We start from the raw sequence: 24,461 nt of genomic DNA on the forward strand, positions 1-24,461 counted from the left end.
GCTATGAAATAATAATGTATAATTAAGTAACATTACGACAAATGAAGCAAATACTCGGAACTACTTTCTTGAGTAAACCACTGGGCGGAGTGACACAGTGCGCAGCTGAGACAGAACCGTAGTTATTGCTTGTAGCCCTTTGCGGTATCGTCAGGTGGACACAGCAGGAGGTTTGAGGAAAGTTTACAAGTGTTTTTGTAAATCATGGTTTACACATGTATTGTAAAAGGTTGCCGTAACAAGCCGAAGACATGGAGCAAAGTGAAGTTTCACATAGTTCCAACCAGTAATACGGACAGGATGAAACAACGGCTATTTGTGCTGGACATCGACCCCAACACACCTGTGGAAACGGTCTGGAAAATGTTTGTGTGCTCCTGCCATTTTTTACCGGAGGACTACAGTGAAAGGATGGAGCGCAGAAGCTCAGGAATGGTTCAAGCGCTTTTCTTGAGAGACACTGTCATACCATCTGTCGGCATCACAAAACGAGCAGACGTGGTAAGTGATCGTTATGTATTTTGCGCGTTGTTGTGGTTATGTTATGGATAAGTGCTTGTCCAGAGCATATAGTGAAGTGACTGGCATTACTTCTCATTGTTGGGAATAAACAGACTGTTAGGGAACATTTTATGTTGTTGTTCCTTCAGGAGTTGTGGTGATTTATGAGTGTGGAGTTAGCATGTTCTCCCCGTGTTCCGGTGATTAATTTGAGGCCTACTCTATATTTATATTGCACAGGTGTACCTAATAAAGTGGCCAGTAAGCCCCACATTTACACCACCAGCTCTGGGTCTCAGCTCCTGGCTGCTCGGCAGCCTCAGCATCTCTTCTTGCTCTCTCTTCTTCCAAAACCTGTAACTCTTCCTCTGTATATTCTGGCTTCTTCTCAACAAACTTGTTTTTGATGGCGGGAGTAACTGCACTAAACATACGCTGTTTGAAATCACTCCGCCCAGCAAGTACTGCATGTCTGGAATGTAGTTCCGGCTCTGCATTTGGCTTCAAACAACTCTNGAGAGGGACCTGTACCGTTCACCTCCATTTCAGCGGGCAGTTCGGCCCCACCGATCTCAGAACAGCACGCACTGACAATTAAAGGTAATGTACCTACTCAAATGACTATAGGGATTACGCTAATAGGCGAATTTGCCAAAATGTCGAACTATCCCTTTAAAAGAGTGAAACAACATGAACAGATGCTTTATTGTAACTTAAACTTGAAAACATTTATTAATAGATGTGTAAGAAGTTTGACAGGTGCTGAAGGATGAAAGGAGATGTGTGTGTGGATGAGATTCTCCATCCTTTTTTTTAAATTATTTTTCAATACTGTAAATAAGGAAATGTACATGATATAAAAAAAACCCCATCAGTTTTCATACCATGGTATCTTGGTTTCACGGTTAAGCAATGCAACTCTAATTTAGTCATACAAGGGATTTAAAGTACCTTGCTGTGGTCTGAATTCAAATCTCATTAATTAAAATTCTTAATAAAGGTAAAATCGGGGAGAAAACAAATGGAATAGAAGGGATAATTAATGATAAAAAAAGATACATATATAGTCCCTATATTCCCTACAAAAAGGTCCCTCACTAAGAAGAAATATGACATGATTAAAAAGTAATAAAATAAAATAAAATAAAATAAAATAAGGGGAAATGCAGGTGTTGTAGCAGTACAGGCACAGAAATTACAGATAAGTAGAGAAAAGCAAAATACTAAAAATAGTAAGTAAATAATTAAATAGAAGTATATGAAATAAAGATAAAAAAATAAGAACAATGCAGTACAAGAGCAGACAAACAGTATACATACAGTACCCATGAACAGTGTTGTACTCAAGGGTGTAGGTTTAGTTTCAACACTGGGGGGACAAAAATAAAACGAGGAGTTTGGGGCTCCTCTGCCAGGAAATTGTCTCCCATAAACTGATGCAGAAAAGTTTTGCCTTTTCTGTTTTAGTGTTAAGATTGAATATAAAACTAGATAAGGTTGAGGGTTAATGTTAGGCCTGTAGTTCTGATGGACAAAGTTGGACAATGGACAGGTCTGAATGACTGTGAGTTTATATGTTAATGTAAGTTTGACTTCAGATGTCAGTCCAGGTGCACTGTGTCCTAATGCATAATCAGTGTGTTTATTTGTATCCTTCAGCAGGAATGCATTGTTACTGTTCACACACACACACACACACACACACACACACACGCACACTGAGCAAGGGTGGCACTTTTAGTCCAACTATGCAGTTGAATCAGCTGTTTTAGCATTAGATGCTAACTCTGCAGATCAATGGTTCCCTCGGTCTATTAGTCATACCGACCCTATTAGCATCTGCTATTAGCATCTCCTCATCAATCCCCCTGAACCCCGGCAAAGACTGGTTCATTTGGCTGAACATACAATAGGCGGTGCTCTGCCTATGCACAGTATTTGGGTTTAAAACTCTAAAAACCTTTTGATCTTATTTTACTTGCAGTTTACTTTTTTAAAATAAAGAACTTTGCTTCTTTTCATGAGATGATATTTCAGTGATCTCAGACATTAAGGACTTTTTGAAAGTATGTGTCATCTTTAATTTAGTTTTTGAAATATCAAAGAAGTGCGTTCGTCATGGCTTTCATTTGTAATTTTATACTCTGGCCTGGTGGCCCAGTTGTCCAGTGTGACAGCAGTCCATCTTCCTTTGTCATTACTCTTGTAGTCCTGCAGATGACAGCAGTGTGCTGATGACCTGACAGTCATTGAGAGAAGTGAACTCAAAGAGCTCTCTCTCTCTCTCTCTCTCTCTCTCTCTCTCTGCAGCCTCTCAGTGAGGATCCACCTCCTGGTCACGGATCATTATTTGTATGTGGATTTGAGCTCCTGCATCAAAGGAAGTGGCTGTTGTTAGTTGTGGTGATTGTGGACTCCATGACTGTTCTTCATTAAAGAGTGGTTTCCCCTTCAGGGCCCTGTAACTCCCAGAAAAAGTGGCTGCTGGCCCATCTTTTTAACAGCTTCATCTGACTGGAAAATTGTACTTATGTGCCCAGAATTACATATAATCATTTTCATCTGATACGTAAGAAAAGGTGCACAAGGTGGAGATACTGACCGTGAGAACATTTAAAACTGCTGAGAACAGAAAACAGAATGTTTCCTCCTGCGTGTGTTGTTCATCACTTTTACTTTCAGTTAAGATTTTACTAAGGCTGAGGATCAGTAGTAGTAAACGGCCAACAAATAATACAGACAGTGCATCTGTGTAGGAACCTATCCCAGCTGACATTGGGCGAGAGGCAGGGTACACCCTGGACAGGTCACCAGACTATCACAGGGCTGACATGTAGAGACAGACAACCATTCACACTCACATTCACACCTATGGCCAATTTAGAGTCACCAATTAACCTGCATGTCTTTGGACTGTGGGAGGAAGCCGGAGTACCTGGCGAAAACCCACGCTGACACGGGGAGAACATGTAACAATGCTAACCACTGCACCACCGTGCCGCCTAACTGTGATCCTTTTCTATTGATTTGGTGAATCCTAAATAGTGTCATTCCTTACACTCAAACTGTGTCAGTGTTCATATTAAAAAACGCTTATAATATGCTTGCATTATTGTTTTTCTTTTGATTCAAAATTATTATTGTATTAATTTGTGCCTGAATGTGTTTGGCTTACTACCTAAAACCTTTTTCCCTCTTGTTTGAGATCACTTACACATGCAGGCTGGTTTTGTTTATATGCCACTTCCAGCAAATATCACAACGTAAAACCTGTTTTCTGTTTAAATTGAACAAACATAAGAACAGGGCTTGAAAGACTTTTTGCAGTGTACATGTAGTGACCTATTTTTCCATTATTAGACCCTTGGGTGATGACTGGGGGAACTTGACTCTTGCAGTTTCAAAAAGGTTTCCAAAATAACGTAGCTTTATTCCAGCCATTAAGTGATTACATACATTTTCTTTTGGGAGTCTTAGTTAAATAAAAACAGCAGATATGAATTAACTTAATTAATAAATCATAAGGGGAGAGGAGCCAGCAACAGCATGGTCAAAAGCAGTGTGCTCCCAGTCAGCCACGCCCTCTCCTGGTACTCCTCCTATTTATAGGTCAGCACCTGTGAGAGGGCACATACTCATACAAACCTAAACAAAATTATTATTAAGTGCCAAGTGAATAGAACATTAACAAAAGGCTCCTACAGTACATACACTGATGTATGGAACTTTTAAACTCGCATGCACCAACATATTTGTACTTGTATCAATATTTAATTACTGAACCAATGTGTGTATTCATACTTTTTTCTCTGCCACAGCTCAGTTGGAGCTGACTGAAAGAATTCCAACATTAATCACTGTGACATTTTTTTTATGACAGTTCAAATATGATGAAATCATCAATGTAATTTTAGCTGATTTATCTGTACAGTAATGTGCAGTGTAACTACTTCAAATTTTATATGGTCATAGCCAGATTTGTAGCAGAAATCCATGTTGCTTCTCAGCAAACTTAATATGGAAGCCTTTCAGTTATAGTAGGATTCAGTGGTGACATCACAAATTCAAGGAGGAAGGAGGTCTCCTATATATTCAAATGGCTTTTTGGCTGGTAGGTGGGTATATTACTGTACACGGACAGAAAAAGAAGTGGGTATACCTAAATACCTGCATCTACCCTCCACTACACCACTGTTTGAGTCTCACGGTCAATCAATGAGAGAGGGCAACCCTGAACGTGCACTGGTGCATGTAGGGCTGAGAACTGACCTTTCGCTAAGCCCCGTCCCTTTGTGATGGACCGACAAGCTGTTGGAGTAAGCATGGAGCCCACACTGTAACTAACTGCATTTCCTGAGGAAATGTTATCATGTTTTTGGGAAAATGAAACAGTGACTCCAGAGAGAAGCAGACAGAGGGGTCCACAGTCTGTGTTTGAAGGATATATCCAGGATGTCAAACTGACTCAGCAGCAACAACAGGTTAAAAAGACAAAGATAGTTAGAAGCTAAAGCCGAAGTATAGGCTACAGATCACAATCAGATGCTCACTTGCTGTTTGGAAATGGTGTTTGGCCTAAATATTCTCAGAGGGGATTATTTTCACTGCACATTATGACCCAAGAGATTTAAGTATTTTGGACTTAAACAGATTTATCCAGTGATATTACCAGATAAGAGAAAGCCTAGTATCTGTACACGTGAACGCATTGTAAGGGTCTCAACTGTCTCTGAGGATACCCTCTTCTTTACTGTCTTCCTATAGGTGGTACAGGCTGTCCACCTTCCCCCACCCTCCTCTTAAAGAATCTGCTAGACATGACTGAGTGTGTTTGTGTGTCTGTGAGTGATTTACACTAAGTGCTTCATATTTCAAAAAAACTGTAAAAGCTTTGAAGCTGATTCAGTTGTCGTCGCTGTACTACAACTTTTGTACGAGCTGGAGAAAGACATCAATTTTTACAGTGCACCAAAGTTGTGTTCTATAGAAATTCAATTCTCTCTCTCTCTCTCACACACACACACACACACACACACACACACACACACACACACACACACACACACACACACACACACACACACACAGAGTATCTTGGGCTTTCAGAGCAGCGAGATGGTGTGAACAGGAGGATTTAGGCTGTTATTGCTCGCTCAGTACACTTCTTTCTCTGTCACCGCTCAATTCACCAAAATCTAACTCAGCATCATTGGTCTTTTATTCCGCTGTCATCCGCCTTCTGCAGCATTGAAAAAAAAAAAGTCCAGATCAGTAATTTCAGTATCTCGTCTGCAAATGTCTTTTGTGTCTGACTAGAAAACCTGTAGCTGGGTTGAGATTAGCTCAGCACACAATACTTGTTTGTAGAGCTTCTGAATGCTTTTACTGGGTCACTACGCCATAAACTTACATTTGGTAGGAGCCGACCCGATCATTTCAAACACGCTGTGTGTGCAAGTGCTGCTGAAATACACTAATGCACCCTCTGATTTCACCAAAAGTGTAAGGTGAATTACAGGGAAATTAGTTTGAAAAGAAGGCGTGTTGGAGTATTTCACCTGGTGTACATGTAATGTAGCTACTGTAGCTTAACCTCAGAGTGTTTTCCCTAGATTTACATAAAGCATAAAAGCAGGGGGAAACAGCTGGCCTGGTTCAAACCACAGTGAGAGAAAAACCCCAAACAACCCACCAATTGACAGAGAAGTAAAAACAAGTTATTCTTGCTAGACTTACTTGGTGTAACTATTTCTTGGCACACAGCAGCTGGACACAGTGACGCTGCACATCTTCCTGAGGTGGTATTGTCACAGTGAGGTTGCCAGGTGTGGTACCATTGTGTCTGTATGGAGATCCATACCTGTACCAAAACTGAACATCTGGCAACCTGCATTATTGCCGGAGATGCTGTGATGGTCTGGGGAGGCATATCTGTGGAGGGTCACACAGGCCTCCATGATATAGCCAACAGTACCCTGTCAGCTGTTAGGTAACGGGATGAAATCCTCAGAGCAACTGTCAGACCTTACACTGGTGCAGTGGGCCCTGGGTTCCTCTGGTGCAGGACAGTGCCCGGCCTCACGTGGCCAGAGGCAGTTCCTGGATGATGAAGACATTGATGCCACTGACTGGCTCTCTTGTTCCTCTGACTTAAATTCAACTGAACACCTTTGGTGCACTTATGTATCGGTGCATTCAAGTACCACCACAGACTGTCCAGGAGCTCACTGATGCCCTGATCCAGGTCTGGGAGGAGATCCCCCAGGACACCATCCACAGACTCATCAAGAGCATGTACATGTACAATGTACATAAGTAAAGATTTTCAGCTTGAATAATTTGGTCATCAAGATCTGATGTGTGATTTGTGTTCGCTTAATTTTTTTGGCAGTGTAGTTCCACAACTGCAACTAATAGATTTCTGTCTGTTTAAACAGACAAGATGGATCACATTAACTAGTAAGTTTTAGAGATACTGGTAGAGGTAGTTTTGAGCTTTGGAGAGAGCTAGGCTAAGCTAAGCTAGGCTAATTACCCCCAGCACCAGCTCCACTCTTAATGCACAGACATTGGAGTGGTATTAATCTTCTCCATTTCTTGTGAAGACAGCATGTGGTGTATTTCCAGTTATATTGAACTATTCTTTAAACAGTGAGAACAACATGTTTTATCTAACTTTGAGGTATGATTGCTTTGTAAGCCTGAGTACGATTGCCCTCCACCACTGCTCAGCTTTCACATTAGTGACATTGTTCTGTACCTGAGTGCACTTGCATTGTCATCTGTGTGACACTTTTGTTAGTTCTACAGTGTAGAAAACGGTGCACTTCCGTGTTTTGGAAAAGTTGATATTCACACACTTGATGCGTACAGTATCAGATGACATAGCAGTTGTACTGGAAACCACTTGGGCAAGTGTACTGTGTCAGGTTCAGTACACAATGTTCACACTAATAAAATGGACTTTGGAACTTTGGCGTCAAATGTACTTGGATCTGGGCCAAGGTCCATGATGTGAAAGCCTCCTGAAGGCAGGTGAATTTAAGGGGAATATGTGGAACACAAGGGGTTGAAAAGTCAAAGGTCTCATCAGAGCGCTGCCCTACACCATTTCCTAATCAGGCGCTTAACAAGCAGATACTGGAAAAATGTTCATCCATCATCTCTGTCTCACTTTCCAGGATTCATTTATCTGTTTTCCATATTTTCCTCCTTACAGCTGCAGACATTTTTTTACTCCGACACGCATCCTGCATTCATTCTTCTTCTCCCCTGTTGTTTAATTGTGGTGGCACGAAGACAAAAGCGGTCTGTGTCATCTTTCCAAACGCACGACCAGGATCATGAATGTGAGCCACAAGCTGGCACGTGCACACCCACACAGTCACGCCCACATGCAGGAAACACAAGAGGCAGCGGAGGAGAGATGAAGGTGGAGAATCTGAGCCCTGAGAGGTGCAGAAAAGAGGAAATAAGAACAGGAGAGAGAGAATGGCACGCACAGCTTGGCATTTAAACAGAGGATTTCCTCTGTACCTCGTCTTCCCTCCGCTTTCTCTGTTTACATAAGGAGAGACTACTTCGCATAGCTCATTTGAGAGGCCAGGAGTGTGATTGTGAGTGTGAGTGTATGTGTGTGTGTGTGTGTGTGCTCTTTAACACACAGTAACAGCCATCATTTATAGTAAAATGAAACTTGTATCTTCCTGTGTTCAGCGAAGGTGTGAATCAATAACTCTGAGGCTCTAACTAAAATTTTCCCTTAAGTTGCTTCAAAGTGAAAACCTTTTGATAGGTTTTGTTGTTCATTTGGCACCAATTGATTATAAGAAATAAAGGGGATGAAGAAATTAAACTACTTAGACATTTCTGGAGCTACTAAACACTGTCTAAGCACTATCATCCTCTGTTGTACTCTGCTGTGGTGTCAGCAGACTGTCTTCCTGTGGCGTTTTAGCCAAAAGGTGATGGATGTCTCTGGCCACCTCTTTGCTCCCTCAGGGGGAATTTCATAAATACTTAAGACACTATCAGAGTCAGCAGGCCTGAGAGAAAAGATAATATTTTCCTTTTTCTCTTACCTCTTCTATCTCCACCTTTTATCAGCTGTCTAATGTTTTAGACAGCATACCTTGTAGAAAACAGCCTCGTTTCCACCAGGCAGTCCGGTTCAGCTCAGTTCAGTTTGTTACACATTAGAACAGATATTTTTGCCTTTTCATTGTCAAAAGTTGTGGATAGTAACAATAAACCAGTCCCACTCGTTACTGTCTTTTCATTACCCCTCTGTTGAGGTACCGAACACACTGATATGATTCCAAAAGGTGGAGATAGAAACACTGCAGTCTGTTGACTGCTGTAGATAAACACTTCTGAGGCTCATTTATACTCCTTTTACTTTTGCAAGTAGAGTTGTCCGTTTCAATCATTGTAAATGTCACTGCCCTCATATGCATGTGTCCTTTATGCTGGCATATACAGCCAATAAATGGCAGAGTCAGAAGTTCAGACAATAACAAACAACGATGGTGGAGGAGGCCGTAATATTGTACCTTTAAACAGAGGCAGTGTTGTAGAGGGTGGAGGTTTGTGTGGCCAATACATACATCCCGACATGCGGACAGAGAATTCTTTTCCACTAATTTAACTATGTATTATTACATATTACAGATATTTCCATTATTAAAATTTCATTGTTGTCTCCTACGGTCATTTGTTGCTTGAACCATGCTACCGATTTCCAGTGGTATCACTCCATTTTGTCCATATCTGTAAGCTCTCAGACAACATGCACAGATACTGAAAAAATGACCGCAGAGTGTGGACTGAAGGCTCTGTCCGTCTCTGTCTCCGTGTCTAACGTTGAGCATAAATGAGCCCTTACAGTTGACGGTTTGAAATGTAATAGGTTACAGGAATTACCCTGTTTAAAATGTAGTAAGTAATGTAACGATTTTAATTTCTCCATCAAAGAGGTGTAACGTATACATTTGATTACTTTTTGATCAGTTTTCTGACAAACATTATAAACTAGGTAATAAAGCTGAGTACATGTATGTTGCACTTTTTATGCTAACTCGATACTGGCTAAAACACAAATGATGCTCTGACAGAGGATGTCCTCCCTAACCAATCAACAACCGCAATCTGATATTGACATTGCATTGGTCCAATGATACTTTCCAAATGTCATTGTCAATTCTCTCCCACTGTATTTTAGGAGTAAAGCGATAGTAGCGTATCATATGAGAAATTTCAATGTGTAAATTATGAACTACTTTTAAACGCAGGTCTGAAGAGTTACATTTCATTGAGGCCCTTCCACAGTCCAAATTTCCTTTTTTCAGATCTACGTTCACCTTATGTTTTCCCTAACGCAAGAGTGGGCTTGTTGTAGCAGCCCTGAAGGACTGTTAAGATAAAGGTGAGAATGGATTTGGACTGGGTGGCGGGCAGCAGGACGCCGCCTGGGAGCAGATGGAGAGCTCCACTCTGCTGGCGCAGCCTTGGGCTTTGCTGCCTCAGCTGTCCGGCCTGGACCCATGGTGGGACTACAGTGGCACTTTGCAGCCCGACATGCTGCTGCAGTTCGCTTACCCGTGACTGGATCCTGGTATGGGGGACGGACTGCTGCATAGGCTGCAGTGACGCATTACACAGACATAAAGATTTTTGTCATCCAGAGCCCACAGTGATTGTTTTTAAGAAATCTTGTAAGACATCGTTTTACTGCTTAATTTTTTGATGAACATAAATAGCCAACCACTAAAATGACACCATGGATTGGTTTACCTTCTGTCCTCCCCAATTGTTTGATTCACCAGCCACCACTGATTTGGATGGACAGCAGAGGAGAGGATTTTGCTGTGGCTGTGGTTCAAGAAGTTTGTGCAGATGTTTTGATACAGTTTCTCTGCAGTAAAAATTGATCACTACCAACTTGTCAGTGAAGATTCTCAGTCATCCAGATCATGGTAATCATAAGTGCTATAGGTATAGTAGGCAACTGGACTTGCTTGCATTTCTTGAAGATGTTTCGCCTCTCAAAAACACAAAAACGGAACAGCATGGTCATTCCCTATATCGCAGGAGTATCTGAGAAACTCAGGAGGATTTTCAATGAACGCCACATCCCTGTGCACTTTAAACACACTGAGACAGAAACTGGTCCACCCCAAGGACAAAACACCCAGATGACTTCACACCCATTCACCCCTGGTCCCACCTGACCCTAACGACTCACATGATGGCCAGGTGGGTCAACAACTCACACTGTGACTTTAACAACTCTGAAACTAAGAGCTCACATGTGACCCCAATGACTCTAAAAGGGTTCACTCCCACACAGAGTTTAAAGCCTGCATCTCCATACCAATCATTTAGAACTGAAGAAGCTTCTTGGAATAGAGGCGAAACGTCTTCAAGAAACACAAGCATGTCCAGTTGCCTACGACATAGTACTCATGATCACCACCTACTGAAGTGAAGATAACCACAGCTAATTAATCTCAGTCTTTGACAAACTATAAACTTGCTCCAAGCATTTGATATTCAAAAGACAGATATTTGGGCTGAGTATATACCTTTAAAGTTAAACAAGTACAGTGTGAACCTTGCGGAGTTGAGCCACTGCATATAGAATTGATGGGAAAGTGTGTTTGAGGAAAACAAAGCTAATAATAGTGCTCCAATACCTGCAGACCACAGCACTTGGGGAAATCTCAAGGGGCTGCTGCTCGAATTGAGGGTTCCTCCTGATTTGTGTGAGTGTGTGTGTGTGTGTGTGTGTGTGTGTCAGGGAGGGGTGGTGGTGGTGGTGGTCAGTGTGCTGGGTCAGAATGCTGGCGAGGTACTTTCTCAGAGTTTCAGAGACGCACTGATCAATAAGTGCTTTAAATAGGGACACAAATACCTGCACACAGCATTAATCTCAATAGCTGGATCCTATTTAAGAAGGAAGCATTTTGCTGAATAGATTGGTTGGATGGCAACCACACAGAGGTGCAGTAAGTGGTTGGAGAGGCCCAAACGCCACTCAGTGCCTTCCCTAGTGTTCATCAGCAATTGCTCAGGAGGGAAATCCAGACCACAAACTCACACAGAAACACACACAAAGTTGTATTGAGATTTTTTTACACAATGGCCCAAGTTTTGTTCTATTTAGTTTTAGATAACTTTATTAATCTCGAGAACATAAAATACTTTGGTTGCACACATACAGGGACAAATAGCAAAGGAGACATAAGTCGTATATGCTGCCACAACAGTAGGGATGCTAACAAACTAACTGCAAGAGTCTTCAATACTGTTGATCAGTTAATAAATAAAAGATAACTATAAATGATACACTTGAAAACTGGACAAACTAAACAGACAATAAATGTGAAATTAAACCTTAAAAATTATTTCAAGTCCACAACCTGTATCTCAGGAAACAGACAAGTATCACGTTATTCAAAGGTTTCAGTGTTGTGGGCACGAAAGACCCACACACAACAACAACGACAACACAATACCTTCTTACATAGGCCTAAGTATGATTTGAACTCTACTCCAAAACATTTTCTAATGAACTAGAAGTTGGACTGATTACAGAACAATTTTTTTTTTTTTAATAAATGTGCTGATTATATTTTAATCATTGGCTGTTGCAGTCATAAAAGACAGTTTCATTCATCACCTACAGATGATGATGTCCTGTTGATGGGGGCATCAGATCTGAAAACCTTTATCGTGTTGTTTAAGAGGGCAGGGACAAATGACTTAAGCTATTTTGTAATTTCAATTTAAGGATTTGTTGAGTTTGGTACAGACGCTCATATTTCCCCTCATAATGAACTGTAACAACTTTGGTGAGTTACATAGTACCATCAGAGGTCGAATGTTTTTGTCCAATACTTTGATTTATGACCACATACTTACAAACTAGCCAATCTTAGCATGCTAACATGCTACATTAGGATGATGAATATAGCAAACAAATTCTGCATTGTCATCGTGAGCATAGCGTGATGTTGTTAACATTTAGCTCACAGCACAGCCTCACAGAGCTGTTAGCATGACTGTAGACTCTATTGTTAAATGTCCAGTGTGTGGGATTTAGGGGGATACTGGCAGAAATGGAAAATAATAATATAATAAGTATGTTTTCTTTAACGTATAATCACCTGAAAATAAAAATAGTTGTGTTCTCTTCACCTTAAAATGAGCTGTTTAATCTACATAGGGAGCAGGTCCTCGTCCACGGAGATTGCCATGCCACCGTGTAGCACAGAACAGACAAACCAAACACCATCTCTAGATAGTGCCATTGGTGTTTTTGCATCAGCAAATATAGTTAGCACACCTTCCACGACGAGCATTGTCAGAAAAACACCAATTTTTTTAACGTGAAACTGCTTTATTAAAAGTTTTTATCGGTTTGACTCACTTGGTCCATTTGTTTTGGAGAGAAAAAGACCTCTGCGGATAACTCAGCTCCCACTACAAACCTCCTGAACATCTAAAATGATCAGAGATAAAGGTGACCACACATTAGCAGGTGTTGGCCTGTCTCTGAAGAGCTGAACAACATATGAGAAACACTGATTTATAACATGGAACTGCTTTATTCAGAGATTTTAGGAGTTTCAATCACCTGGTCCATTTGTTTTGAAGAGATAAAGTCCTCAGAAGATGATTTCGGCTCCGGTAAACCCACCTGATCAATGGCCACTGAAAGAATTCTTACCAGAAGTTTCAGGTGGTTGCAATTTACAATACTCACCACTAGGTGCCACTAAATCCCCCTAAATCTTACCTTTCACACTGTTACAGATTTATTTTTTTGGGGGTGGGACTTTTGTAGGAGGCTAAAGTAGCCTACATTTTGTAGCTGACCCCATCCACAGCAGTACATTACTTAGCTTTCCTGGCAGTACTCCAGCCTGCTTCTCTTAATTGGGGGCGTGCTGAAAGACACCTACTGTAGGTAATACCAGGGACAGTTTCAGGTGATTGCAATCTGCAATCCTCACCACTAGATGCCACTAACGCCCCCTAAATCTTACACACCTTGAAAAAACTCTGCATTAATTTGTTCTGATTGAGATATATTTGTATGAAGAGACTCTCAGTTGGAACTGGTGAATCTTCATCCTGTTTTAAAGGTCAACAATCATCTTCCTCCTTTAATATGAAGGTTCAGGTTGTCACCTGTTCTGGGACAAAAATCAGGAGTGTGTTGGCCTACACGAGCTGAGCACTGTGTGTGTCTGTGCAGCCTCCAGGGGATTTGTGTCCATGCCTCGGGGCGTGTGTAGTGGACAGCTTGCGGCTGGATTGATAGAGTGACGTCAGCGCGCCGCTACCTCTCCCCGAGGGCAGGATTAGTCGGGAGCAGCAGAGACAGCGCTCCGGTAATCTCCCGGTCATAAATGGGGGGAAATGGGCACGTTCGGAACCGCCGGTACCGAGTGACACCGGAGGCCCCCTGAGACTCCTGAGATCTGACTCCTGCATTTGAAGCATGATGGGTCGCCTCGTGACGCCGCAGCAAACCGACGCGCCCCGGACAGGTAAACGCAGCAGCAGGTAAGCTGCGGAGACGCAGGGTGAACTCGTCTCAGGAGGATTTACCTTGGCAAGGTGTTCACAGGCTGCACTGTCTGTCAACAACTGCTGCTGTTTTATTTTTACTGCTGGTGTCTGCCGTGTGTGTGCGTGGAGGTCGGAGATTATGGGGGGGTTGTTGACAACTTTACAGCCCATGCAAAAACTGAGGGGGAAAGACGCCAAGTTTAAGTGGCGGTAAATGTTCCTCTCTCACTTTGAAATACATCTTTGGTTTCACAGAAACACACAGAGTACAGGTTCATTCATTCATTCACTGTACTTGGTGTGAGTGTCAGTGATGCAGTGGAGGATTGTGAACCCACTTGAACTCGGTTCATCTGCTGTTGACCGACCTACTGCTGGCAAGGTTAGTGTTTATGACCGATTAGAGGAGACATCATAGCTGAATGACAGACTGATGTCTATCCCGCTTGGCTGCATATAGCCGGCTCCATTATTTGGAGACAGAAGCCTTGCTGAATTTACAGAAAAACGCATGAAATAAATACACAATTAGACATAAAACTTAAATCCGTCATTGCTGGTTTCAAGGAATTTTATTAAAACATATTCCCCAAACACTCTGGCTATTGTAGTTGATTTTTTCTCCATAATGATCCCTCTTTAAATGCGTATTGTAAGCTCTATTTCTTCACCAACTTGCACTGTACATCATGCCGCTGTACTCAGTGCCTCGATCTATACTGCCAGACAGATGGTGTTCAACGTGCTGAGGCGCGCCTCTTTTTAAGCACAAGCCCTAATTAAGCTTAATTGTTTTTAATTGCAATTAATCTTACCTCGGATCTTTTTTCCATTTGTCTCTTTGTAGGACAGAAAATGAATGAGGGGAGGAAGGACAGACTTGCCATGATCATAAAGGGCAGCCTAGTCTATATAGCCTACCACCTCCAGGCATTTATGGTTCGGCTGTCACCTACTTGGCACCTGCCTCTCAATAACAGGATAACAGCCTTTATGCACCGGGTCTAAGTGGTGATGGATACTAAATAAAACCCACAGGCCAGTTTGTAGCCGCCGTGTTACTTTTACCGCTACCGGTTTGTACTGTAAGTTCACTGTATTTTATGGATCCGTGTGAGTAAAGGTCTAATAACCTGTAAAAATCAGTGCGCGCTTCCTGCACGGTCGGTGAGATGAGAAGATCACTGGAGTTTGTTCATTACAGTGGGTTAGGTTATCCAAATGTATGCGCCTTTTTGCTCAGTGTGCGTGCGTGTGCGTGTGTGTGAGAGAAAGAAGGATAGAGTCAGTGTTTGCATATGAAAACGGCAGCAAATGCTCTGAATAGGGACAAATGAGGACAAAGAAAGTTTTGGTTCTGCACCACTTGGGTCGAACAGTGCAGGTATTTGGCGGTGTGTGTGTGTGTGTGTGTGGGGGCGGTGCGCTGACTCGGGTTGAGGGTGACAGTACCACTACCGGACACAGCAGAGAGAGAGAGGAGAGAGGAGAGAGAGGGAGGGAGAGTGAGACAGTCAGTGCTGCTTGGAAATATGCGAAGCGGATGTTTCTTGTGCGAGCAGCAGAGACACCGCCGTGCGTCTTTGCGCTCAGAGATCATCCACTCCTGATTCACTCACCGCGTCTTTCTCTCGTTTTTCTCTCCCACAGCAGCCTCACCTGCGAAGCCACAGCGGAGAACAGCGGAGCTCCTCAGCGGACACTTTGCTGACTAACCCCAGCAGACACCGGGACCGACCGACAGACACCTCAGTGTACTTTTCACCATGGAGGAGAGCCGGGCAGAGTAACTTAACGGCAGCCTATCCGCGACCAGACTGTCAGGAAGGAGAGCGATCTTCACAATGACCCGTTAAATTCCTGCCGCCGATGCTTTCTTTGGAGAGTGGATTGACCATCTCCTAACAGCAGAGGAGACGAGCAGAGAGGCCTTTTATTCCTTTATTTCAGTCTTCAGATGGACCGAGTGCCCTCGGCACTGGCCGCTAAGATGCGCTGGATCACGCTGATGCTTGCCGGCTTGACTTTCTGGGGCAAAGTGACTATTTGTAACTGTTTCGACTACGAGGAGCCAGACTATGATTATTATGAAGAGGAGAGAGCGGAGACAATTGACTACAAAGACCCGTGCAAAGCTGGTGAGTCCTGAATCTACTCACTTTTTATCTGTAGTCCTAAAAAACCATTAAACATAGCCTAAGTATTTAGCCGCGGTGATCCAGCCCCTGGGGCGCCCTGGCTCTGAGGTGGCACGTGTATGTGTGTATGAGGGATGACAGCGGGTGTGTGTGTGTATGTCTACGTGCGTGTGTGCGCACACTGATCCAGATGCCCCTTTTCCCCACGACTCTTAACCAACGGCGGTGATCCCGCGGGGTGATGATGCCACGTGCAGCCCGGTGACGGTCCTGCTGAGCCCGTGTCCTCCCGAAACACACGCGCACATGCACACATTCAGAGCGTGCATCACCTGTAGGCTGGATTTGGGTCCTGATTGTGGCCGAAATGGGTGAATTATATACGGGCAGTTTGTGTATGTGCATGCAAGTAGGCGTCTGTGTATGTTTGCGCGTGCATCCAGATGTTAAATCAACCATCAAGGAAGATGAGAAACAGCTGGACTCAACTGTACCAAAACACGCGCTGACGCACGCTCTCTCTCTCTCTCTCTCTCTCTCTCTCTCTCTTACACACACACACACACACACACACACACACACACACACACACACACACACAGTGATAAAATCTTTGTTGGACCTTTAATGATCTGGGAGCTGCCGTGGAACAACAGTGAAACCATGTTTGGTCTCACAGTAGACATGTTTTTATAATGAAATAAAGAACATTTACACAAATTGATCATAAACATTATTTTCGACTGTGTCAGCAAAACTGATTTAAAGTGTGGCTTACATATTAAGTTTTTTAAAAGTTTCAATGTATTATAGGTCTTTTATAGGTGTGTGTGTCATGCCTGGTGTCTCTGTGCGCTCCACCCAAATGAACTCATGTTTTTGACACAAAGCTGGAGATTAATTTAAGAATTTATGCAGATCCCTTTGTCTTTCCTGTGTTACACTACAGATCATATGTCCTGCGTGGCAGTATTTGGTGGTGTCCAATCCATCCACTTATTGTAGTCTTCATGATTTTAAAAACTCAACTGGCACAGACATTTTTTTTGCATATTTACATACATTTGAATTTAAATATCCTGTGTGGAGAATGCAGTGGCATCTAGTGTTCAGGTTGCAGAACTGTGCCAAGCGTGTAGGAGAGCTACAATGGCCGATGTGAAAACACAAATGGCCCTCTCTAAAGCCAGTGTTTGATTTGTTCGTTGTGGCCTACTGTAGAAACAACATGGCTGACTCTTTGGAAGAGGCCCTGCACTGTATGTAGATATAAACGGCTCATTCTAAGGTAACGAAAACACAACGCTTCTAATTTTTAAGGTGATAATAAACTAATGAAAACATAGTTATGTATAATATATACCATTACTGCCAATAGGTGCACCTTAATCCAACACACTGGACCTTTAAGTGTATTCCTAGATGTATGACTCCATTAATGCACAAAGACCGGAGCACACTAGAGACTGATTGAATAAACAAACTGACCTTTAATTAAATTAAGTATGCTACAATACATGTAACTTTGCCCTAAAACATAGTTTAAAATTATAATGAAGTGATTTGATTTCCAGATTTAGGAAATATTTGATCAAATATTAAAGAAGACTAAGATCTTCAACAAGCAAGTATCGAGACTCGATTGCCAGCCCCAAGTCTGCACTCATCTTGCACTTATGTTCTTGTGTGTTCAGGTGTACGGTAGCGTTGTCAAATATGTCGGTTTATCGATACATATCAATGCTGAATATTTGAAAGGAATCCAATACTGATTTTCTGCAGTATACTGATTCACCTGTACCAGCTCGATTTCTCACTTTTGCTTAGAAAGCGGCTGTTCTTGCTATTAACCAATATAAGGAAAGTCGTCTTCATGTTATAGCCTTGTTATATTTATAGTTAAATGAAAACTTTAACGTCTACGCCTTCAATGTCAATTTATTCCCACAGTATCGAAAATGGTTTCAAATATCAATATTTTCCTAGATATTGTATCAAAGTTAAAAATCCCAGTATCGTGACAACACTAGTGTACAGATGTCTTCAATCTTATTGTAACATTAAGACTACTCTTTTTATGATCACCACCAAGACCAGTAAGGTTAATGGTTGAGTGTTAACCCTCCACCCGTACCAGCATCATTCCTACAGAGCAGGTGGAGGAATCTGAGAAGTGTTGAGGTGATGCATCGTCTTTGTTTTGATTCTTGTTCTGGTTACACCCGTCTGTCTGTGTGTGTGCACAGATGTGTGTTGTGAACATGTCTACATGTTCATATGTGTTATAATTGCACTTCTGGGCCTTAATGTTGTCTGTGATGACATGTTGGACTGATAAGAACTCCACCCAGAGCACTGAGCGTCCACACGCTGACCAACACACATTCCTCACATACCAAATACACAAACCTGACAACCCTGGACACTGGCCAGTGTGTGTGTGTGTGTGTGTGTGTGTTTTCATGTGCATGATACACTGATCTCTGTGTGAGTGATTTTATGTTGATACTGCAATCCCATGACTTTGTGGTTTTTAGTTATGCTGACCTGACCGTGTGTGTGAGTGTGTGTGTGTTTGGATTGAAGCCCGGCAGGTTAAGGGGAGACAGTCAGTCTACTTATGTTTGAGTAACTGAGCGACTCTTGTGGGTTAAAATAACTGGTTGAGAAAACACAGGCAATGTTTTTATTTGCTAGAAATATCAGTGTACATAAAGAATGTATTCATAGTTACATGCTTAGATTGCCGGCACGAGTATTACGTTTTCTCTAAACCAGTTTCTGTTTCTGCAGATTTATTGACGATCATGTACACATGTTTTACTGAATCTTTTCATTTTTAAATGTAGTTTTTAAGGAACTGTGTTGCCTTCAGTAGATAGTTGACCCTGACAGCTAATAACTCAGAGAAAGCGAGGGAAGGGGGGCAACATGCGGCAAACATCCCTCTGGACTTGAACTGGGAACATCACATGTACATGGTATGCATGTTGTGTTCAGATCCAAATCAAATGTCAGCCTCGCTTTATTCATGCAGATTCATGCCAGACTTCTGAAGTGCAGTCCCTGTTTCTACAAACGACCAAAAAACAATACATTTTCTGTAGCTACCTAATGACACTTTTTGTGTGGCAGCTTTCAAAACTTTTATTCAAACACTATTTTGCTCATATTCATGTTCAGTCCAGTGGACTTACAGGATTTACCCAACATTCACTTCACCTTCAGTCACCTTATTCATCTTCATCCTCCTCTTACGTTCTCTTTTATCGGGACAAGCTTCTGAATGAGGTGATTTTATGCAGTTAGTGATGGGAATAGATACGATTTATCAATACCAATGCTATTATTGATTCTGCTTTTCAGTTCAATTTTTTATCGATTTCTGTATTGATTCCTGATCATTTTTTTGTGTGGGAAAAGGTAGTGAAGTCGAGTCCACGGAAGCTAGGTTTTGTGCCTAGCTGCGGTTCATTTAGGTGAAGAGACAGGATTTTACTGCGTCATCAATCACAAAAAACGCGGCTGTTTATGGCGCTCATTTTTGGCAGGAGTATCATGTTGAGGTCCATGTCATTGGTCCCACAGCCCATTAGTCCGACGGTCCGCGGTGCTGAATGGCTCCCGGTGGGCGTATTTCTACCTTGATGGTGTGCCGCGACCAGCTCTGGGTCAGCTGGGAAAGGCTTGAGGCGAAGCAGGCTCACAGCTTATGTGTTTGCCACTTTCTTTTTCATTTTAACCCACACCATGATCTTTTCCTAACCCTAACCAAGTGGTTTTTGTGCCTAAACCTAACCAGACCTTAACCACAGGGCATCATGATGATTTCGGAACAACAGGACTTTGGAACAATGGGATGTCAGACCAATGGGCAGTTCCCATCATGTTGCGGGTGATACAGTTGAGTTCAGGATGGGATTTCGAAGCCCGGACCGTGTGAGGCTGTTAAGGAGTGTGGTTCCTTCTCAGCTGCTTTATCGGCTCCTCCAGCAGCAGCCTCTGGTTCTGCCGCTGCTAGTGGGAGTGAAGGTCACGGATCCGTCAGAGGTGCATCTCGACGATGTTGTGGAAAAAGATGCGTTAGCATTTTTCTGATGTTTCCACCCTTACTTGAAAACATCATTTTACAGACATTACAAGCAGCACTGTTGTCATCTTTCTTTGTGAAATGAACCCACATTTCGGCCCATTTCTTCACCATGACTCCCTCTTGTTGCCAGTTTACAGCAGCATAGATGTATGAGTTTGACATCACTGTTTTGCAGTGCACAACTGTCAAACATTCTGACATGGATGAATAAGAATATAGTCCACCAGGAATGGGTCCTACAACCCGGAAATTAGTTAGCATTTTACCACTGGTGGTTCCCTCACCTCAAAGTCAAAGGTTGTTTCTTTTTAATGGGTTTTTGGATAAGATGCCTGAAATAAGGTCTGTGGTTAACACAAGTTTAAGAGACTTTTATGTTTTGTTGTACGACATAAAAGATGTCAGTAAGTACCATTTGTGAGCTTTGAAGTTTCTATGTGTCTTAAAAAAGGCGGTTGCTAACATGTGGCTAAGTAAGACTACAGAACATCATCACGCCGAACATGGCTTTTTATTCTTGGTATGGTGGTGACATTAGGTAATGCAACTGAAGTGTAGTTAGTTGATTGTCTAACGTTAGCTTTTACTTCTGCCGATTGCATTTAGGCATCAATAACCATGAAAGTGGTGTTCATTTGTGTAGATTTTCTAGCTGAACAAAACGTGTAAGTATCATATATATATTTGTTTGCCACAGAGCTTATTTTCGGCAATAATCCAAAATCCAGTGGAAAAATCCCCAAAGGCTTTTTAACGAGGGGACCAGTGCGATGCTAACTTCTGCATCGGCCGACAGAGAAACGTCATCCCTGGAGCAGTCTATCGGTAAGCTCAGAGGCATATGATTCCAATGGATCGGACAACTTGAAACCTGGTTGTCAACTGGAACTGCTTCTCGATTTCCATCTCTAATTACGTATTATCTGTGGAGGTGAAATGTTTGGTGGATTACGCTATAAGGTGAATGGCAGAAAATTATACGGTTGACAAAATAATCTCACTTTAAGGTCCATTTAGCAGCTGTTATGGAGCTTTTGGCTGAAATACAGCATTCTCATCTGCATATGGAGGTTCTCAATTTTTACAGAATGGCATTTGTTCAACGCCTTTAGGACTTCTCATTTATCTTAACCGAAAACCTGAGGTTCAAAGTTGACTTTGGAAACAAGCAAAGTGATCAACAACAGTTTCTTATGCCTGATTAATCTTTATTCAAATGAGTTATTTAAGGATATTGAGCAAAAATGCAAAACAGTCACTGATTTTGGCTTCTCACGTGAGGATTTGCTTATTTCTCAGTTTCATATCATTTTCATCATCATCTTCATCATCTAATTTTATTTGATATATATATAAAACAAATATCAATGGGTTTTATACTGATGGTAGGACAAAACAAGTAACTGTACATGGGCTCTGAGAACTTGGGCATGGCCTTTTACTTTCACTTCCGCTGGTGAACGTGTTTACAAACATTAACCAACAAGTCTCCAGAGCATCCTCCATTTATATGATCAGATCTCCAAAACCGTCCCACTCCACCCACCCAAAGGGGAAGAAATAACAATTATAAACATCATATACATCAGTTTGTATCATTGCAACATCCACATTTACATATAGACACACATAAAACCTCTAACATCTAAATACATACACAGATACGCACCCACAAATGCACCAGTCAGAATCTACACATGTACATGCATGATACATCAGTTGACAAGTTTACAGTGTCTTTTCTGCACGTGCATCCATTAATTGAAAAATTTATCAACAGATTAATCAATAATGAAGATAAGTCTTAGTTGCCCTCCGCTAGTGTGGACCCATTTCGCTGTCAGTGTGTAAAGAGTTGGTGGCTGTGTGTGTCTGTGTGTGTGTGCAGCTTGTAAGAAGTGGAAGCGCGGCTCATTCCAGGCCTGACCCTGTGGCATCGGTCTGAGTGGTTGGTATTCCGCCTCCTGTTTTTGCTGGGAAAACACAAGGGGAATATTTGGCTGTCTGCTTATCTCCTCCGAGTCCCGCGCTGGTAGACAGGAGAACACACACTTCCAGGCCTTTGTGAAGTGATTTCCCTACGCGAACACACACATGCACACCGACGCACACACTCAGTACGCACACACACACGCAGAGCTCCCTCCATTCACCCGCGCTTATCTCTTCCTGGTTGTCTGCATCCTGCTACTCAGCTGGAGATGACACACACGCGGGCACGCACGCACACACTCGTGGGGACGTGCACGAGCTCCTACGCTCACTCAAGAGTCATTCATGCTTCCTTCCAAATCACTGTTCTCATAAAATGCTCACACAAACGGAGTGAAAGCTAAACAAACCACGATGTCCGAGTGAAGCTGCGGGTCATTTCTTCAGGAGTGACCCGGGAGACCGACTGCCTGCTCTTTAAATACAATAGTGGTGTATCACAGGAGTGTGCAGCAGTGTAGTACAATACATAATGTACATGTTCTCATGGGCGTACATCGCTGAGCTGTGATGTTGCCATACAGGATTTACAATAAGAGCTCACGCTGCAACATGGGTGGAAACAAAACAAAAACAGTCACGTTATGATTTCAAAGAAAATTGTGCAATCTGAGTCACTCTGTTGAGAAGCAACAGGACTGATGCAGCTTTTTTACTGCATTGATTATTCTGTTCTCGTATCCACCTGGGGGTCACAGAGCCGAGTCAGGTAAAATACCTCTGGTCTCTCTGCTTGACTTTAAAGCTCTCACAAGTACAAGGATGAATGAATTGGTTGGTTGTTGTCATTGTGAGTAGGCGTCCAAACCTTCTACATGTAACTGTGTATCTTTTATGTTTTTTTTATCGTATTGTTGTTTGGCTGTAACTTTTTTTGTATGCTCCTGTCTTCGCCAGGTCTCCTTTGTAAAAGAGATTGTTACATATGGGTTAAATAAAAACACAAAAGAGCTGACAGTGATTTAGTGTTGAGTTTATGAGCACTTAAGTAACATGAATAGTTACATCACAGTTTCCATGTGGAGCTTGAACCAGGACCTTCCACTTGAGGGATGATCTCCACCCTGCTGCCTACATGAAGTGGTTCACGTTGGCTGAGGCTCATTCTGTTGTTCGGATACTGGCCGACTGTACATGATGTCATTGTTGTTTTGTTTCACAGGTGTAGGGAAGAAAAGCATGGAAATTTAGATGTAGAGTTTTCTGTATCTAAACATTTCCAGTGTAGTTGTTGTGCTTCCATTTGAGTGGCTTCAACCTTTTGTAGGGTCTGAGGCGCTCCACTTTAAACACTTACATTTTGAAGTTGCTGTTGTGTTGGTTCACTTTAGCTTGATAAAGACGCATTGGTGCATTTGATTGTTTCCGTGCCATAAAACATTGAACTGCACTATTTTTGGTTTGTAAAACAAACGTTTACACTGTATTTTACACTGGTTTGTCAAACAGTCTAAAATATCTTAATTTTTGTTGTCACTGCAGTATTTCCCCAAGGATTTCTTTCCAGCAGTGGTGCTGAAGTGTGACTTTTATTTTGAGCTGCCAGATGATATTCAGCATGTCTGCTGACACGAGATGGGCTGTAGACAATTACATTTAATAAAATACTTTCTATACCCCAGAGGCTGTTGCAATCACTTCTGCATGTTGGGGCAGATGTAACATCTGACATCTAGTGTTTCAATCAATACTGTGACTCTAACACTGCTTGTAAAAACAACTGATGACTGTTAACAAGTAGAACACAGATACAAGTTACCTACATAAAAATTGTATCAATAGTGCAAGAGTTTTTTTGTTAAAAAAAAATCATGGTCCCTAATAGACAACAAGACAACTCAAATCCTGGTGAAATGCAGATGAGAAAGAGGCACAATACAGGACAAGACAAAGCTAACTGTTAACGCTGTCAAAAAGCAGCGCAGTGTATCAGAGCCTCTACAGAGGCACTCAGTGTGGTGTGTGTATGTGGTGTGTGAGAAGAGACGGACTGTGTCTGCACTTTCATTTTTTGATGATCACTGAGATCTGAGTTCTACATTTTGGTCTTGTCATGTATTAGCATGGCTGGAATGACAGTAAAGAATCCTTGATCCTTGATCCTTGATCCTTGATCCTTGATCAGGTTAGAGTAAACCATGAACGTAACAGTAAATGTT

The 24,461-nt window shown here is 42.1% G+C and overlaps 1 protein-coding gene across 4 annotated transcripts in view; it reads left to right on the forward strand.

The window, feature by feature from the left end:
• Positions 1-161: 161 nt before the first annotated feature.
• The window catches only part of tll1 (tolloid-like 1), an 81,922-nt gene continuing 57,622 nt past the window's right edge, over positions 162-24,461 (forward strand). For 2 of the 4 annotated variants that reach the window (XM_050045226.1, XM_050045229.1), the window contains exon 1: positions 15,585-16,217. In XM_050045226.1, coding sequence (XP_049901183.1) covers positions 16,037-16,217 — 181 coding nt within the window. In that variant the 5' untranslated portion in view covers positions 15,585-16,036. Of the gene's footprint in view, positions 502-13,929; positions 14,058-15,584; positions 16,218-24,461 lie in introns of those variants that run through there. The other 2 variants (XM_050045227.1, XM_050045228.1) reach the window with 2 other exon arrangements.

The sequence above is a fragment of the Epinephelus moara genome, chromosome 5 (genome assembly GCF_006386435.1).
Source record: "Epinephelus moara isolate mb chromosome 5, YSFRI_EMoa_1.0, whole genome shotgun sequence".
NCBI lineage: Eukaryota > Metazoa > Chordata > Actinopteri > Perciformes > Serranidae > Epinephelus > Epinephelus moara.